The sequence below is a fragment of the Nerophis ophidion genome, linkage group LG24 (assembly GCF_033978795.1).
Source record: "Nerophis ophidion isolate RoL-2023_Sa linkage group LG24, RoL_Noph_v1.0, whole genome shotgun sequence".
Classification (NCBI taxonomy): domain Eukaryota; kingdom Metazoa; phylum Chordata; class Actinopteri; order Syngnathiformes; family Syngnathidae; genus Nerophis; species Nerophis ophidion.
The window spans coordinates 5,111,937-5,130,949 of record NC_084634.1 but is presented as its reverse complement, the minus strand read 5'-3'; the positions used below and the strand labels follow the sequence as shown (position 1 = coordinate 5,130,949).

The 19,013-nt window shown below is 40.2% G+C and overlaps 3 protein-coding genes across 5 annotated transcripts in view; 1 reads left to right on the top strand and 2 right to left on the bottom strand.

Moving 5' to 3' along the window:
• Nucleotides 1-19,013, bottom strand: part of LOC133542451 (gastrula zinc finger protein XlCGF8.2DB-like) — a 201,677-nt gene that overhangs the window by 54,563 nt on the left and 128,101 nt on the right. The window contains exon 3 of one of the 3 annotated variants that reach the window (XM_061886594.1): nt 76-254. The exons of the other annotated variants lie outside the window; for them this stretch is intronic. Coding sequence (XP_061742578.1) covers nt 76-254 — 179 coding nt within the window. Of the gene's footprint in view, nt 1-75; nt 255-19,013 lie in introns of those variants that run through there. 3 annotated transcript variants of the gene reach the window in all.
• The window catches only part of LOC133542468 (gastrula zinc finger protein XlCGF28.1-like), a 210,587-nt gene that overhangs the window by 133,978 nt on the left and 57,596 nt on the right, over nt 1-19,013 (bottom strand). The window lies entirely within an intron of this gene.
• On the top strand, nt 8,184-18,468 carry LOC133542515 (zinc finger protein 25-like). Its single transcript, XM_061886720.1, has 3 exons — nt 8,184-8,335; nt 12,686-12,908; nt 17,357-18,468. The coding sequence occupies exons 2-3, from the start codon at nt 12,686-12,688 to the stop codon at nt 18,427-18,429; spliced, it is 1,296 nt and encodes a 431-aa protein (XP_061742704.1). The 5' UTR covers nt 8,184-8,335; the 3' UTR covers nt 18,430-18,468.

Below are 19,013 nucleotides of genomic sequence, written 5' to 3'. Positions count from 1 at the left end.
GGGTCAGTGGGTCCTCCTCTTCATCCTTAATGTGAGAGCTCAGTGGATCCACCTCTTCCTCCTTAATGTGAGGGCTCAGTGGATCCACCTCTTCCTCTTAAATCTGGGTGTCAGTGGGTCCTCATCTTCCTCTTTAAAATGGGGGATCAGTGGGTATTCCTCTTCCTTCTTAATGTGGGAGGGCTGTGGCTCCTCCGTCCGCATCCTGAAGCTCCACTTCTGTTGCTCAGGGTGAAGATGTTCTTCACAGACGTCTGCAAGACAAACACACCATCTCTGCTCAGTCACACAATGCATTCAGTACTTTTACATGCACTTAGGAAAACCAAGTTATCGTATGAACTATCTTGAAATCTCAGTGACGCACAAACACGCTGCTCTTTACAACATTACTAACAGGAATAGAAAAACAAACCAGGACGACGGGACTTTTTACTACGGATAGAAGATATGGTTTAAAATTAAATTTGCGATACATTATTTCATATAGAATTACTAATAAAACCATTTTAAAACAGGCTACATGTCAGGTTCAAACACTGATGACATCTATTAAACAAGACAAGAAGCAAAGAATCAAACAGAGACATAATTCAATTTGGATTCAATTGTGGAGAAACGTGTCGACCTGGAACCTCTTACAGTGTCACCCACGCTCCGGCGAAAGATTGTACTTCCCCCCTTCTTTCTTTTACTTTCTCCGACCACATGACCACAGCTGCTTTGAGAGGGAAGTGGGTCGTAAACAGCGTTGCATTTGGTTATGGAACAGTTTAAAAGAAAAAGTCGTAATCACTTCACAAAAAAGGTTGTAAATGAGTTCAAAAAGAGGTTCGTGAAACAATTCAAAAAGACGTCCGTAAAACAGTTGAAAAAGGAGGTTTAAAAAGAGGTCGCCTGGAGTGGAGACTGGTCCTGCTTCCTCTTCGCTTTTGTAGTACTTGGGTCAGACCATAGCTTTCTGTTTGATTATAATACATGAAAGAAAACAGGAACACCTTCATCTTGCTTCCCCCTACACAGTGGAGTTTTACGAGGCTTACTCTTGGTAGGTTTCAAAGACAGCTTTTGCTTCTCAGCCGTCACTCAATGCAACACAAAGTTTTTGTGATAACTTAGAAACAATTATTCTAACACTACATAGGCTCCTAATTTAGTTGCTGAAATATGCAGTAAAATATTACATAATTTCCAGTATTATTTTCTCAAATAAATAAACCAGTTTTTAACAGTAAATAAACAAGTACAATAATAATAATTGTTTCGACAAAATAATACGATTAGAAATGACACAATATGTTACTGCATATGTCAGCTGCCAAATTAGGAGCTTTTGTAAACAGTTTTGAAAATCTTCTATAATCAATCATATACCAAATGATATATCGTGACATATATTGTTATTAGGATATAGATTTGAGGTCATATCGCCCATACCAAACATTGGTTCGCCGAGTCGTTTTGTTTGGCCCACCAAATATATCGATTTTTTTATAATCTTCAGATGTGTGTGTATTAAGGTTGTAACGGTACGTGTATTTGTATTGAACCATTTCGGTACAGGGGTTTCGGTTCGGAGGTGAATCGAACGAGTTTCCACACGGACATATTAAAGGGGAACATTATCACCAGACCTATGCAAGCGTCAATATATACCTTGATGTTGCAGAAAAAAGACCTCATATTTTTTTAACCGATTTCCGAACTCTATATGGGTGAATTTTGGCGAATTAAACGCCTTTCTGTTTACCGCTCTTTTTGCGATGACGTCAGAATGTGACGTCGCCGAGGTAACACAGCCGCCATTTTCATTTCCTCGAACACATTGGAAACACCGGGTCTCAGCTCTGTTATTTTCCGTTTTTTCGACTATTTTTTGGAACCTTGGAGACATCATGCCTCGTCGGTGTGTTGTCGGAGGGTGTAACAACACTAACAGGGAGGGATTCAAGTTGCACCACTGGCCCGAAGATGCCAAAATGTCTGCCGCCAGACCCCCATTGAATGTGCCAGAGTGTCTCCACATTTGACCGGCGATGCTAAGACAGACATGGCACAGAGATGTATGGATAACCTGCAGATGCATTTGCAACTATATTACGTTTCCTTCCACCCACATTTAATGCGAAAAAAAAACACTTATCAATCGACGGATTTAAGTTGCTCCAGTGTCAAGAGATGCGAAAGTTCTGATCGTTTGGTCCGCACATTTTACCGGCGATGCTAACGCAGCTATTCGGCCATGCTATGGCTATGAATAGCGTCAATAGCTATTCGCTCAATAGCTTCAGTTTCTTCTTCAATATTTTCATACTCCAACCATCTGTTTCAATACATGCGTAATCTGTTGAATCGCTGAAATCCGAGTTTGAATCCGAGCTAATGTCGCTATATCTTACTGTGGTATTCCCATTGTTTGTTTACATTAGCAGCACTGTGTGACGTCACAGGGAAATGGCCAGTGTCTTCGCAGAGAGCCGGAAATAAGGCACTTTAAAGCTTTATTTAGGGATATTCCGAGACCGGTAAAATTTTGAAAAAAACTTCAAAAAATACAACAAGCCACTGGGAACTGACTTTTATTGTTTTTAACCCTTTTGAAATTGTGAAATGTTCCCCTTTAATGGACACCTGGAAGAAGAAATCTACATGGAGCAGCCAGAGGGCTACATCAAACCAGGACAGGAACATCTGGTATGCAAACTAAAAAAAAATCAATCTATGGACTGAAGCAGTCTCATCGCTGCTGGAGCAAACCTTTCACAGAGTTCATGATGGAAATCGGATTCAAGCAGAGCACATCAGATCCCAAAAGGAGCTTGAGATACTCGCAGTTTACGTCGATGATTTGATTCTGATAACAGAGTCAACTGAGAGCATGAACGAGCTCAAAGTGGCTCTGAAGGAGCGCAACAAGATGGAAAGACATGGGAGGGCTGTCCTATATCCTGGGCATCTCTGTGATCCAAGATAAAGAGAATAAACGTGTAATTCTTCATCAGAAGCATTACATTGAAGCCATACTTCAGAAATATGGAATGGATAATGCAAACTCCTGCTGATGCCAATGTCAAATCGAGAGAGAGCGATGGTGTCAGTAAGCAAGTGGACCAGAATACCTATCAATCAATAGTGGGAAGTCTACTTTATGCTGCAATGGCTACACGACCAGACATAGCTCAAGCGGTGAGAGCTGTGTCAAAGTTCAACGCAAATCCAGATGCCGCACATCTGACCGCTGTGAAGAGGATATTTCGATACTTGAAAGGGGAAAGTGAACCTTGCTCTCAAGTATGAGCAATCAGACTCTGGAGCTTCGATTGGATTCTCAGATGCTGACTGGGCTGGAGATCAGGATGACCGACGCTCAACAACAGGCAACGTTTTTCTACTGAGTGGAGAAACAAGCAACAGTTGCACTTTCAACATCCCACTCAGTCAAGCCGCTCAAGAAGGAATCTGGCTGAAAAGATTACTGAGTGATCTCGGAGTGAAAACTGCATCCACAGTGATCCTGGAAGACAACCAACGAGCCATCGCAATCGCGAAGAATCCTGTGAACCACTCCAGAACCAAACACATAGACATCCGCTATCACTACATCCGTGAAGATGTGTGCAGAACGGACAAATATAACTGCAATATTTCTTACGTCTGTTCGGCATTGTGGTGCCGGGTTCGATTCCCTCGAGGATGCGTCGAAATAGAACACAGCAAAGGTAAGGTTTAACTATTTATTTGAATAACAAAAGGTGCTAGAAAACAAAAAATACTGGAGCTAAGGAAAGCAAACAAAAGAGGCTAGCATTAAAGCAATGGTTCCCAAACTTTTGCAGGCTGGCGCCCCCTTGGCTCCCCAGTGAATTCCTAGCGCCACCCCCCCCCCCCCCCACCCCCCCCTCCCCCCCCCCCCCAGACGCATATGGAAACAAACACCTCTTTCTTGATATTTGGTATGCTGCAATTTGAAAAGAGAAAGGTTAAACACAAATGTGTATTTCACAAATAAAACACAATTAGTAAACCAATTTATTTTTTAGCAGTTTTAACTGTTTCAGCAACATAGAATGGTAAATAAACATTCCACCAGTAACCTTCATTGTCTCACACTTAATATTAATGGGATGGATGTGCTTGGTGCAGGGACATAAGCTTCTCAACATCAGGCTGGAACTCACTAAGAAGAAGTCGTAGATCCCCATCCATCCATCCATCATCTTCCGCTTATCCGAGGTCGGGTCGCGGGGGGGCAGCAGCCTAAGCAGGGAAGCCCAGACTTCCCTATCTCCAGCCACTTCGTCTAGCTCTTCCCGGGGGATCCCGAGGCGTTCCCAGGCCAGCCGGGAGACATAGTCTTTCCAACGTGTCCTGGGTCTTCCCCGTGGCCTACTACCAGCTGGACGTGCCTAAACACCTCCCTAGGGAGGCGTTCGGGTGGCATCCTGACCAGATGCCCGAACCACCTCATCTGGCTCCTCTCGATGTGGAGGAGCAGCGGCTTTGCGTTGAGCTCCTCCCGGATGGCAGAGCTTCTCACCCTATCTCTAAGGGAGAGACCTGGAAACTCATTTGGGCCGCTTGTACCCGTGATCTTATCCTTTCGGTCATGACCCAAAGCTCATGACCATAGGTGAGGATGGGAACGTAGATCGACCGGTAAATTGAGAGCTTTGCCTTCCGGCTCAGCTCCTTCTTCACCACAACGGATCGATACAACGTCCGCATTACTGAAGACGCCGCACCGATCCGCCTGTCGATCTCACCATCCACTCTTCCCCACTCGTGAACAAGACTCCTAGGTACTTGAACTCCTCCACTTGGGGCAGGGTCTCCTCCCCAACCGGAGATGGCACTCCACCCTTTTCCGGGCGTAGAATCCCCGCGGTCAGTAATTTTCAGTCGGTTTCTTTGCTTGGAAAGAAGCAAGGCGCCTGCACCGAAGCCCCGTTCTACTAAATATGATGTTGGGAAGGCAATAAAGTACATCTTGACCCTGTTCCACAGCATTTGATAGCAGTCAGAGATTTTTTTTGTAACCAAAAATCTTGATACGACTTTTTGAAAATTCTGAACATTACAAGCTTGAAATTACAAACCTGAGCTTTTGCTTTTGTAGTCTATGCTGTCGGATCTGACTGGGCCGGAGCGGCGTGTGGTAACCGGACCCTGATGCGTCGTCCACTGACTCGTCCTGCTGCACGTGTTGTGTACAAATCGTCAAACAAACGTTCGAACTTCTGACTTCGACTTCGGACTGCCGCCCCCCTACCGCCCCCTTCTTCCTCACCGCCCCCCCCAGATATTTCCACCGCCCCCAGGGGGGCAGTACCGCCCACTTTGGGAACCACTGCATTAAAGCTAGGATAAACAAATAGTAAACTAAACTGGCACTAAGGCACACAAAGGGGAAAACAAAACATTTAGCATGAGAGCTAAGAATAAATAAAATTGCGCAGCGTGAGAGCTCGCGGGAATAATACAGGAATTGCATGTAAGCAAAAGTGCAAAGCAGGCGTACCGTTGTGTGAAAACAAACTCGAGTCCCAGGCAGAAGAATGAAAAGAGGACGGCTTAACAGAACAGGTGTGCAGGAACCGGGAGTAACGGCTGAAACTAATAAGTAACCATGGTGATGGACTAAACGGGAAATAAACGGATCAAACGGAGAATAAGAACAAAGATGGAAAAATAAACAATAAAATGCGAAGATCCGAGTCACGGATCGCAACAATATTGTCCAACAAATGGCATGAAAGCGGATATCTTTACCAAACCACAGCCTAGACAGAAGTTTGAATATCTCAGGGGTGAGATTGGACTTTTCCCCCTTTAGATAAAATGGTTAGTTGTGGTTGACAGGAGTACGCCGGACGCTGCCTGATCAAAGCAAGTCAAAAAAGTGTGTGAAATCTGAAAGAGTTTCAGTGAAATTATTGTAAACAAAGTAAAAGAGTTCCTGTGAAAACAATGTAATAAAACAAAAAAATATTTTGTTGTTGTTGTTTGACATATCGTGAAGGAGAGCACGGCTCTGTAATATTATTTAAAGGGACTTGGATGTTTTTGAAAAACTAAATGGGAGTGTTGTAATGCAGTAGTTTTTCCAATAGATGGCACTGTTGTACTGTTTATATTTTTTCATTCCACTTTGTGTGTGGACTTGCTGCTCTGCTGTTAGTTAATAAAAAAAAAACTCTGCCAAAGAACAATAACACCCCATACCTAAATATTGCATTGATTTGTATCACCTATAGGTTACACAGCACTTACCAGTGAGCTGCCTGTGAGCAAGCTGGTCTTGCTTGGCTTGACCTTTTTAATTCAAAGAGAGACAAAACTCAAATAGAATTTGGAAAATCCAAGAAAATATTTTAAAGACTTGGTCTTCATTTGTTTGATTGAATTCATTAATTTTTTTTTACTTTGCTTCTTATAACTTTCAGAAAGACAATTTTAGAGAAAAAATACAACCTTTAAAAATGATTTTAGGATTTTTAAACACATTTACCTTTTTTTCCTCTACTTTCCTGACAATTTAAATCAATGTTCAAGTACTTTTTTTTTTTTTGTTGGGGCGGCATAGCTCGGTTGGTAGAGTTGCCGTGCCAGCAACTTGAGGGTTGCAGGTTCGATTCCCGCTTGTGCCATCCTAGTTACTGCCGTTGTGTCCTTGGGCAAGACACTTTACACACCTGCTCCCAGTGCCACCCACACTGGTTTAAATGTGACTTAGATATTGGGTTTCACTATGTAAAGCACTTTGAGTCACTTGAGAAAAGCGCTATATAAATATAATTCACTTCACTTATTGTAAAGAAAAACAAATACATTTTAATGGTATTCTACATTTTAGCTTCTGTTTTTTCGACGAAGAATATTTGTGAAATATTTCTTCAAACTTATGATTAAAATTCAAAAAATGTATTCTGGCAAATTCTAGAAAATCTGTAGAATCATATTTAAATCTTATTTCAAAAAGTCTTTTGAATTTCTTTAAATGGGTTGTACTTGTATAGCGCTTTTCTACCTTCAAGGTACTCAAAGCGCTTTGACACTACTACCACATTTACCCATTCACACACACATTCACACACTGATGGAGGGAGCTGCCATGCAAGGCGCCAACCAGCACCCATCAGGAGCAAGGGTGAAGTGTCTTGTTCAGGACACAACGGACGTGACGAGGTTGGTACTAGGTGGGATTTGAAGCAGGGACCCTCGGGTTGCGTACGGCCACTCGCCCACTGCGCCACGCCGTCCCTTAAAAAAAATTCTTCTGAAAAATCTAGACGAAATAAGGAGTTGTCTTTGAAAGAAATATAGCTTGGTCCATTTTTGTTATTTCTAACAAAGTGCGGATTGGATTTTAACCTATTTAAAACATGTCATCAAAAATATATATTTATTGTGAGAAATCATTAAGTTGATCAGTGTTTCCACAAAGATAAATATCATTAATTATTAATAATAACAGAGTTAAAGGTAAATTGAGCAAATTGGCTATTTCTTGCAATTTATTCAAGTGTGTATCAAACTGGTAGCCCTTCGCATTAATCAGTAGCTCTTGGTTTCAAAAAGGTTGGTGACCCCTGCTGTATTGACATACTGCGCCACCCTGTGGCAGCCACGGTGTCCGCACCTATAACATATCCCTGCGTCAGGTGTGTTTACCTGAGTTGTACTTCCTACATGCAGCCTGAATACACGGTACTGAGCCACAGCAGGACTCTTCTCATCTTTATAATGCACCGCACCATACTCTTACCTCCTCGCACTCTGCTCTCCTCTTTTGGTGTTTTCTAACATCACAAATATTTCTTCAACGGCAGCAGTTAGTCGCTGATTCAGCAACACTCACATCATTTGTAATGTAGACATGTTCACACAATAAAAACACTTTACACTTACATTGGATCTCTGCTTTGATGTGTCGATCACTTCCGCCTCTCTTTGTTAGCAGCTAACAAGCTAAGCTAACCAGCAGGCTAGGCTAGCACGTATAAGTGCACTCAGACTAATGTATCCGCATACAAACAATTAATAACGACGTTTACTCTGTTAAACGACACACATGTGCACATGTACGTTGTAATTAAGACCTAGAAACCATAATAACCAAAACCACGCATTCTCCGCCAGACGCCATCTTGTGTTGTTCTTCCTCCTGTGTGACGTCATCCACCGCGGAACAAATGTTGGCCAAACACGTGTTTCACTGGGACAATAGTGAGTGGTGCACACTTCCTTCGCCCGGCCACAGAACAACAAAAAGAGTTGCTGGTGTAACAATAGGAAGAATATATTCCACTCCTCTCTTGTACACGCGGCTTATGAGGTAATATACATTATATATTTTCATATTATTTATCTTATTTACCTGATATGTTGTTCCAAGCTAACGTGCTAGCGGTAGCCCGCTAGCAGGCCTTTGAGGAGTGTATTTTATATGTTCTCTATGAGAATTATATTGACTTATTTGATACTTTAACTGCTTTTGTTGTTGTATATTACAGTCAGGCTTAACGTCATTAAATATTTGTTACTAGACAGAAACGAACGTCTCGTAATTTAAGTCTCGAATAATTCACTAATAATAATAATACATTTTATTTTGGTATAGCGCTTTTTAGTGCACTCAAAGACTCTTTAAAGGATTAAAAAATACAATTATTAAAATATTATTATTATGACAGTGTAATATAATGTATTACACGTACATTGCAGTAGTCTACTTTGTGTTGGTTCTGACTTTATTAGCAATAAATACAAATGATGTTGTTTGCATGCACTTCTATCACCTTGATAACATCCATCCATTTTCCTACTGCTTGTCCCTATTTGGGGATGTGTGTGTGTGTGTGTGTGTGGGGGGGGGGGGGGATGGGTGCTTGAGCCTATCTCAGCTGCATTCGGGTGGACATATCATGGAAATTAAATCAACTGATGCTTGTTATTACGAATACACTATTTGCACAATTGTAAGTGATTAATGCTTATTCAGTCAGACTAAAATAAATATGTAATGAAATAAATGTTAAATATGAAAAATGGCTTTAATATACTGTACACAAATTGAATATGCATCAATGTTTTGTTTGTAATCAAATCATGAAGTACGCAAATATTCTAATATATATATATATATATATTCCTGCAGTTCTGGGTTCAAATCCAGGCTCGGGATCTTTCTGTGTGGAGTTTGCATGTTCTCCCCGTGAATGCGTGGGTTCCCTCCGGGTACTCCGGCTTCCTCCCACTTCCAAAGACATGCACCTGGGGATAGGTTGATTGGCAACACTAAATTGGCCCTAGTGTGTGAACGTGAGTGTGAATGTTGTCTGTCTGTGTTGGCCCTGCGATGAGGTGGCGACTTGTCCAGGGTGTACCCTGCCTTCCGCCCGATTGTAGCTGAGATAGGCGCCAGCGCCCCCCGCGACCCCGAAAGGGAATAAGCGGTAGAAAATGGATGGATATATATATATATATATATATATATATATATATATGCACACACACACACATATTCACAGGCCAGCACATTTCTTAAAGGGGAACATTATCACAATTTCAAAAGGGTTAAAAACAATAAAAATCAGTTCCCAGTGGCTTTTTGTATTTTTTGAAGTTTTTTTCAAAATGTTACCGGTCCCTGAATATCCCTAAAAAAAGCTATAAAGTGCTTTATTTTCGCTATTTGCAGTGCGACTATCCCTTTCCCTGTGACGTCACACAGTGCTGCCAATGTAAACAAACAACGGCGAATACCACAGCAAGATATAGCGACATTAGCTCGGATTCAGACTCGAATTTCAGCGCCTTAAGCGATTTAACAGATTACGCATGTATTGAAACAGATGGTTGGAGTATGAAAATATTGAAGAAGAAACTGAAGCTATTGAGCGAATAGCTATTGACGCTATTCATAGCCATAGCATGGCCGAATAGCTGCGTTAGCATCGCCGGTAAAATGTGCGGACCAAACGATCAGGACTCTCGCATCTTGTGACACTGGAGCAACTTAAATCTGTCGATTGGTAAGTGTTTTTTTCGCATTAAATGTGGGTGGAAGGAAACGTAATATAGTTGCAAATGCATCTGCAGGTTATCCATACATCTCTGTTCCATGTCTGCTTTAGCACCACCGGTAAATAGCATGTTAGCATCGATTAGCGTAGCATGTTAGCATCGATTAGCTGGCAGTCAACATCAACGAAACTCACCTTTGTGATTTCGTTGACTTTATCGTTGCAAATGCATCTGCAGGTTATCCATACATCTCTGTGCCATGTCTGTCTTAGCATCGCCGGTCAAATGTGGAGACACTCTGGCACATTCAATGGGGGTCTGGCGGCAGACACTTTGGCATCTTCGGGCCAGTGGTGCAACTTGAATCCCTCCCTGTTAGTGTTGTTACACCCTCCGACAACACACCGACGAGGCATGATGTCTGCAAGGTTCTAAAAAATAGTCGAAAAAACAGAAAATAACAGAGCTGAGACTCGGTGTTTGTAATGGGCTGAAAATGAAAATGGCGGCTGTATTACCTTGGAGACGTCACGTTCTGACGTCATTAAAAAAGAGCGATTAATAGAAAGGCGTTTAATTCGCCAAAATTCACCCATTTAGAGTTCAAAAATCGGTTAAAAAAATATATGGTCTTTTTTCTGCACCATCAAGGTATATATTGACGCTTACATAGGTCTGCTGATAATGTTCCCCTTTAAGGTGTGAGTGAGGTTCAAGCAACATACTATCACACGGCCACACTCGCTGGCACTTGTTACACGCGCTTCGTTGCACTTCTTTTTTCTTTTCTGTTGGGCTCAAAATTTTGCTTTCGCAGAAGGAAGAACAAGGAGAGGATATTGCGTGTAAAAGTAAAGCTAACTGATCACAGCTCTGTAGTCCTGGTCACCGTTGACGTGAGGTGGGACTATTTTGGAGGTGCACGTCAAGGTTGGCTGGTAGGTTGGTAGTGGGAGGAGCCAGTTGGCGTCACTTGATGCTGCAGCACAATGAAACTTTTATACGTGCAGACTGACTTCATGCAGTCATGACGGTATTAAAATCCCAGCAGGAGGTTTTCTATAAGTTGTTACTTTTTATCCATAATTAATGTAAATGCAGAAAACAAGATCAATTACACAATTCATAATAATCAATAACTGATGATTATTCCATGTGTAGAAGAACATCACCACAAAGTGCTGTCAGTCCACTTGGAAAATATTATATCTGATAGACTAAAAAATATTTGACACGTCTGAGCTGAAGTTTGTTTGTGTTGTCTATTGTCTTTAGGGTTGGGTATCGTTTGAATTCGAACGATTCCGATTCCTTGTTTCGATTCCGATAAATGACGATTCCGATTATTTTAAGAGGCAGGGTCAAAAAAAAGTTTAGGATATTTTAAATGAGCTAGCTAACCTACAGTCTTTCTGAATGAAATGGTCTGACATTCTCCATCAATTTTAATTCTATTAACTTTTTATGAACTTTACTATAAATTCCTCACAGGGCTGTTTTCAACTAGAATATAAATATCAATGCTATCAACATGAAATTTATGAACGGGCTTCACGGTGGCAGAGGGGTTAGTGCGTCTGCCTCACAATACGAAGTTCCTGCGGTCCTGGGTTCAAATCCAGGCTCGGGATCTTTCTGTGTGGAGTTTGCATGTTCTCCCCGTGACTGCGTGGGTTCCCTCCGGGTATTCCGGCTTCCTCCCACTTCCAAAGACATGCACCTGGGGATAGGTTGATTGGCAACACTAAAATGGGCCCTAGTGTGTGAAGGTTGTCTGTCTATCTGTGTTGGCCCAGCGATGGGGTGGCAACTTGTCCAGGTTGTGCCCCGCCTTCCGCCCGATTGTGACTGAGATAGGCGCCAGCGACCCCAAAAGGGAATAAGCGGTAGGAAATGGATGGAAGGATGGACATTTATGAACTTGAATATAAATATTATAAATTATGAATACATTTTCATAGGGGTACACTTTCCTCAAGAGAGCTTTATTTTTGAAAACCTCATGAAAACACATTTACACACACAAGTGTATGACGCTGCAGGAAACTTCATGAAAACACATTTACACACACAAGTGTATGATGCTGCAGGTACTTAAACATGTTACCGTGCTCCCACTGATGGTCTAACCTCGTGCAGAAAAGCAAATAAACAATAAGAAACAACTTGCAAAACCCAGTCCTGATTAGCAGCAGGTACAGTATAAAATCAGAGACAGTTCTTGTTTAGGAAAATGAGCATATCCGCCTTCTCAGACAGGATGCGTGAGCGTTCTGGACAGATAGTGTCTCCTGTCCAAGAGGGGACACGCATTTATTTGTACTCCATGAACTCGGAGGTGCTTCATCATGTTCGACGTGCACGAAACAGTCCTGTCGCACGTGTTACATTTCGCCGATATTTCATTTTTTTTAGTAAAATAAAGCCACACTTTCGACCGCCGATCCATACTTGACTGATTCGCTCGGCTACATATGCTAACACTTCCGGCAGTGGGCGCTTCTTCGTTGGTGTTCTTTTTTTACGGTCGGCGGACTGGGTATCGAAACTAGGAATCGAAATGTAAACTTTTGAACGATTCCGGGAGAATCGGAAAGTTAGTCCCGGTTCCAATCGATACTCGATACCTAACCCTTGTTGTCTTGCGGACGTCCAACAGATGAACGCTGGTCAAGAAGAACGTCCCCTTCAGCAGCAGGAGGATCCACAGCCCCCCCACATTAAAGAGGAAGAGGAGGATCTCTGGGTTACTCAGGAGGAAGAGTTTCTTCCAGGGCAGGAGGAGGCGGATCTCAGCAAGTTTCCACTGACTGTTGTCTCTGTGAAGACTGAAGAGCATGAAGACAAACCACCTGAGTCCTCACAGCTTCATCACAGTCCAAGTAAGCACAACATCCTGATGTCATCCAATATGTATGCTAAATAGTTAAAAACTGCTAGTACAAGGCGGCTAACATTATAGGTAATGGTAGTCCTCTATTGTGCCTTTAAAGCTCCTTTAAAATCACCAACATTACTCCATTTACTTGTAGTGACCTGTATATTAACCAAGTATTAGCAGCATTGTAATTGTAAGAGCTAACTTCGAGGAACTACTTTTAGTGAAATGGCTCCTTGCTTGCAGAGAGGTGGACTAGCTACTGCGCTGCTGCTGCATCGCCCCTGAGTTCATAAAAGTTTGTTCTAGATTATAAATCATGCCTCACGTTGGTCAAATTAGTTTTAAACCCAAAAACGTCGCTAGGAAGACACGGCAAGATGCTCATTTAGCAACAAGCTGGACGAGCTGAAGCTGCAGACTGCGACAAATAAGATGGTCGGGGACAGCTGCATTCTGCTCATCACCGAGATGTGGCTTCACCCACGGCTATCTATATGTATTATGGATTTATTTATCTGAGTATCATGTTTTTATGTGTTATTATGAATTTGCACTAAATTAGTTTGCTTGCAATGACAATAATGATATATTACATTCTATATTCTAACATTTTAAACATACACACACATCTGAAGAATATAAAAATAAATATATTTGGTGGACCAAACAAAATAACTCGGCTAACCAATGTTTGGTATGGGCGATATGACCTCAAATCTATATCCTAATAACAATATATGTCACGATATATCATTTGGTATATGATTGATTATAGAATCATTTCAAAGCGGGTTACAAAAGCTCCTAATTTGGCAGCTGACATATGCAGTAACATATTGTGTCATTTGTTATTGTATTATTTTGTCGAAACAATTATTATTAATGTACTTGTTTATTTACTGTTAATATCTGGTTACTTTATTTGAGAAAATAATACTGGAAATGATGTAATATTTTAATGCATATTTCAGCAACTAAATTAGGAGCCTGTGTAGCCTGTTTTGTGAATTATATTTATATAGCGCTTTTCTCTAGTGACTCAAAGCGCTTTACATAGTGAAACCCAACATCAAAGTTACATTTAAACCAGTGTGGGTGGCACTGGGAGCAGGTGGGTAAAGTGTCTTGCCCAAGGACACAACGGCATTTACTAGAATGGTGGAAGTGGGGATCGAACCTGCAACCCTCAAGTTGCTGGCACGGCCGCTCTACCAACCGAGCTATGCCGAGCTATATAAAATGGTTCTATTAGTAATTCTGTATGAAATAATGTATCGCAAAATCAGAGGTGGGTAGTAACGCGCTACATTTACTCCGTTACATCTACTTGAGTAACTTTTGGGATAATTTGTACTTCTAAGAGTAGTTTTTATGCAACATACTTTTACTTGAGTATATTTATAGAGAAGAAACGCTACTTTTACTCCGCTCCATTTATCTACATTCAGCTCACTACACGCTACTTTTTTTTTAATCGATCCATTAATGTTTGTTTTGGTTTTTCAAAGAAAGATCTACACATGCCTGCGTTTCACCAATCAAATGCAGTCACTGCTGACGTTGGACCAATCAAACAGAGCCAGGCGGTCACATGACCGTCACACGTAAAACCCGACTTAAACAAGTTGAGGTGTTACCATTTAGTGGTCAATTGTACGGAATATGTACTGTACTGTGCAATCTACTAATAAAAGTTTCAATCAATCAATCAATCAAAAGTGTAAAGGACACTTTTTATTTCAACCGTACTTTCCGCCAAAAGCCTAAAGACTGACCGCACAGTTCCTGTCTTCACAATAAAAGTGCCGCTCCATCGCGCCTGCGCTAACAAAATAAGAGTCTCCGAAAGCCAGCGCAAACAAGCTAGCAAGCTACGGAGTTTGCCGCCAATGTATTTCTTGTAAAGTGTATAAAAACGAATATGGAAGCTGGACAAATAAGATGCCAAAAACCAACGACTTTCATGTGGTATTAGACAGGAAGGAGGAACTTTTCTGTCTAATACGGCAAAACGTGGACGTTATCAGCACTACTGTCTGATTCCAATCAATGCAAGTCATCAGAATCAGGTAATACACCAACTTATATTCTTGTCTTCATGAAAGATAGGAATCTATGTGTTAAACATGCATGTATATTCATTAAAACACCTTTAACATGTCAACAAAAACGGCTAAATAAATAAATATAAATTATATACTGTATATATAAGGGTATGTATATTATATATATGATATGTGTGTATGTATAGATGTATATATGAGGTAGATCCCCTCGACTTGGTCATTTATTAAGTAATTGATTAACGTTGAAATACTTATTGGGGTGTTACCATTTAGTGGTCAATTGTACGGAATATGTACTGTACTGTGCAATCTACTAATAAAAGTTTCAATCCATCAACCAATCAATCAAAAGTGTAAAGGAAAAAAGACACTTTTTATTTCAACCGTACTTCCCGTCCTAAGCCTAAAGACTGATCGCACAGTTCCTGTCTTCACAATAAAAGTGCCGCTCCATTGCGCCTGCGCTAACAAAATAAGAGTCTCCGAAAGCCAGCGCAAACAAGCTAGCAAGCTACGGAGTTTGCCGCCAATGTATTTCTTGTAAAGTGTATAAAAACGAATATGGAAGCTGGACAAATAAGATGCCAAAAACCAACGACTTTAATGATGTATTAGACAGGAAGGAGGAACTTTTTTTCTCCTCCATTTGAAAACGTGGACGTTATCAGCACTATACTGTCTGATTCCAATCAATGCAAGTCATCAGAATCAGGTAATACACCAACTTATATTCTTGTCTTCATGAAAGATAGGAATCTATATGTTAAACATGCATGTATATTCATTAAAACACCTTTAACATGTCAACAAAAACGGCTAAATAAATAAATATAAATTATATACTGTATATATAAAGGTATGTATATATATGATATGTGTGTATGTATATATGAGGTAGATCACCTCGACTTGGTCATTTATTAAGTCATTGATTAACGTTGAAAAACTTATTGGGGTGTTACCATTTAGTGGTCAATTGTACGGAATATGTACTGTACTGTGCAATCTACTAATAAAAGTTTCAATCCATCAACCAATCAATCAAAAGTGTAAAGGAAAAAAGACACTTTTTATTTCAACCGTACTTCCCGTCCTAAGCCTAAAGACTGATTGCACAGTTCCTGTCTTCACAATAAAAGTGCCGCTCCATCGCGCCTGTGCTAACAAAATAAGAGTCTCCGAAAGCCAGCGCAAACAAGCTAGCAAACTACGGAGTTTGCCGCCAATGTATTTCTTGTAAAGTGTATAAAAATAAATATGGAAGCTGGACAAATAAGATGCCAAAAACCAAAGACTTTCATGTGGTATTAGACAGGAAGGAGGAACTTTTTTTCTCCTCCATTTGAAAACGTGGATGTTATCAGCACTATACTGTCTGATTCCAATCAATGCAAGTCATCAGAATCAGGTAATACACCAACTTATATTCTTGTCTTCATGAAAGATGGGAATCTATGTGTTAAACATGCATGTATATTCATTAAAACACCTTTAACATGTCAACAAAAACGGCAAAATAAATAACTATAAATTATATACTGTATATATATGTATGTGTATATATATATACACATATATATATATATATGTGTATGTTATGTGTATGTTATGTGTATGTATGTGTATGTATAGATGTATATATGAGGTAGATTACCTCGACTTGGTCATTTATTAAGTCATTGATTAACGTTGAAAAACTTATTGGGGTGTTACCATTTAGTGGTCAATTGTACGGAATATGTACTGAACTGTGCAATCTACTAATACAAGTTTCAATCAATCAATCAATCAATCAATCAATCAATGCCTACTGAGGCTATGGTGCTGTAAAGTTATTGTGGCTCAATGTGCCTTAATTTTTATTTTATTTTAATGTACTATTATTTAATATATATTATTGTTTTAGTTGCTTAAGAGATATTCCTGGCTCTGAATTTACTCATTGCTATTTTTATGTTTTTTTTGCATTATTTGTTGCCGTAATCATTAAACAATCAAGTTACTCATCAGTTACTCAGTACTTGAGTAGTTTTTTCACAACATACTTTTTACTTTTACTCAAGTAAATATTAGGGTGACTACTCCTTACTTTTACTTGAGTAATAAATCTGTAAAGTAACTGTACTCTTACTTGAGTACAATTTCTGGCTACTCTACCCACCTCTGCGCAAAATCAATATTAAACCATATCGTCCATCTATAGTAAAAATTTGTGTCGTCCTGTTTTTTTTTCTTTTCCTGTGAATAATGTTGTAAAGAGCAGCGTGTTTGTGCGTCACTGAGATTTCAAGACATTTCATACGATAACTTGTTTTTCCTAAGTGCATGTAAAAGTACTGAATGCATTGTGTGACTGAGCAGAGATGGTGTGTTTGTCTTGCAGACGTCTGTGAAGAACATCTTCAACCTGAGCAACAGAAGTGGAGCTTCAGGATGCAGACGGAGGAGCCACAGCCCTCCCACATTAAGAAGGAAGAGGAATTCCCACTGATCCCCCACTTTAAAAAGGAAGAGGAGGACCGACTGACCCCTCAAATTAAAGAGGAAGAGGAGGAACACAGCATCAGTCAGGAGGGTGAGCATATTGAATGGTTGGAGGAGTTCCCAGTGACTGGTGTCCCTGTGAAGAGTGAAGATGATGAGGTCAAAGGTGAGAGTGAGGAGAGGGGAGGGGGGGAGCCTCCAAGCAGCAGCTCAACTCAACACATGACAACAGAAGCTGATGGAGACCACTGTGGAGGATCACAAGCAGACAAGCTCTTAGCTCCACTATCAGATAGTGAGGACACAACGTCACACTCTCCTGACACTGATGATGAAGACTCTAAAGATGATAAGACATGTCACACTGACAACACACACTTCACGTGTTCTCTCTGTGGCAAAATGTTTAAATATCCTAGTAAAATGAAAAGACACATGAGAACACACACTGGAGAAAAACCTTTTTCATGCTCAATCTGCTGTAAAGATTTTACTCAGAGGCACAATTTGAAAAGACACATGAGAACGCACACTGGAGAAAAACCTTTTTCATGTTCAATCTGTGGTAAAGATTGTGCTCAAAGGCAAAATTTGAAAACACACATGAGCATACACACTGGAGAAAAACATTTTTCTTGCTCAGAATGTGGTAAAAGTTTTGGCCTAAAACAAAGTTTAAAAGTACACATGAGAACACACACTGGAGAAAAGCCTTTTATATGTTCAATATGTGGTAAAAGTTACATAAAAAGAGACCGCTTAAATTTACACATGAGAACGCACACTGGTGAAAAGCCATACTCCTGTTCAAGCTGCAACAAAAGCTTTCTTCACCCAAAATCTTTTACAGTACACATGAGAACACACACAGGAGAGAAAGTGTTGAGTTGCAGTGTGTGTGGTGAAAGATTCTCCTATAAGTACCAGTGTAAGAAACACAAGTGTGCTGGTGAGAACAGCAGCAGCAAATGAAGATGCAGGATTTGAAATAAACTGTCAAAACTTTGTAAACTTTGACTTTCTAACAACATCAGCACATATAACATGTGTGACATCATTGTTGTGTGTGTAACACAATCTTGTTAATATGATTCTAACATTTATAGATTAGAGCAGGGGTCACCAACCTTTTTGAAAGTAAGAGCTACTTCTTGGGTACTGATTAATGCGAAGGGCTACCAGTTTGATACACACTTAAATAAATTGCCAGAAATAGCCAAATTGCTCCATTTACCTTTAATAAATATATATATATATATATATATATATATATATATATATATATATATATATATATATATATATATTTTAAAAAAGGGTATTTCTGTCTGTCATTCCGTTCTACATTTTTTTTCCTTTTACGGAAGTTTTTTTGTAGAGAATAAATGATGAAAAAAAGCATTTAAAGGGAAACATTATCACAATTTCAAAAGGGTTAAAGCCAATAAATATCAGTTCCCAGTGGCTTATTTTATTTTTTGAAGTTTTTTTCCAAATGTTACCCGTCCCGGAATATCCCTGAAAAAAGCTTTAAAGTGCCTTATTTTCGCTATCTG

Bases quoted from the DNA above. Each gene is read 5' to 3' on its own strand.
- LOC133542515 (XM_061886720.1), top strand. From the start codon at position 12,686: ATGAACGCTGGTCAAGAAGAACGTCCCCTTCAGCAGCAGGAGGATCCA. The intron at 12,909-17,356 runs GTAAGCACAACA...TTTGTCTTGCAG, and splicing joins ACAGCTTCATCACAGTCCAA to ACGTCTGTGAAGAACATCTT.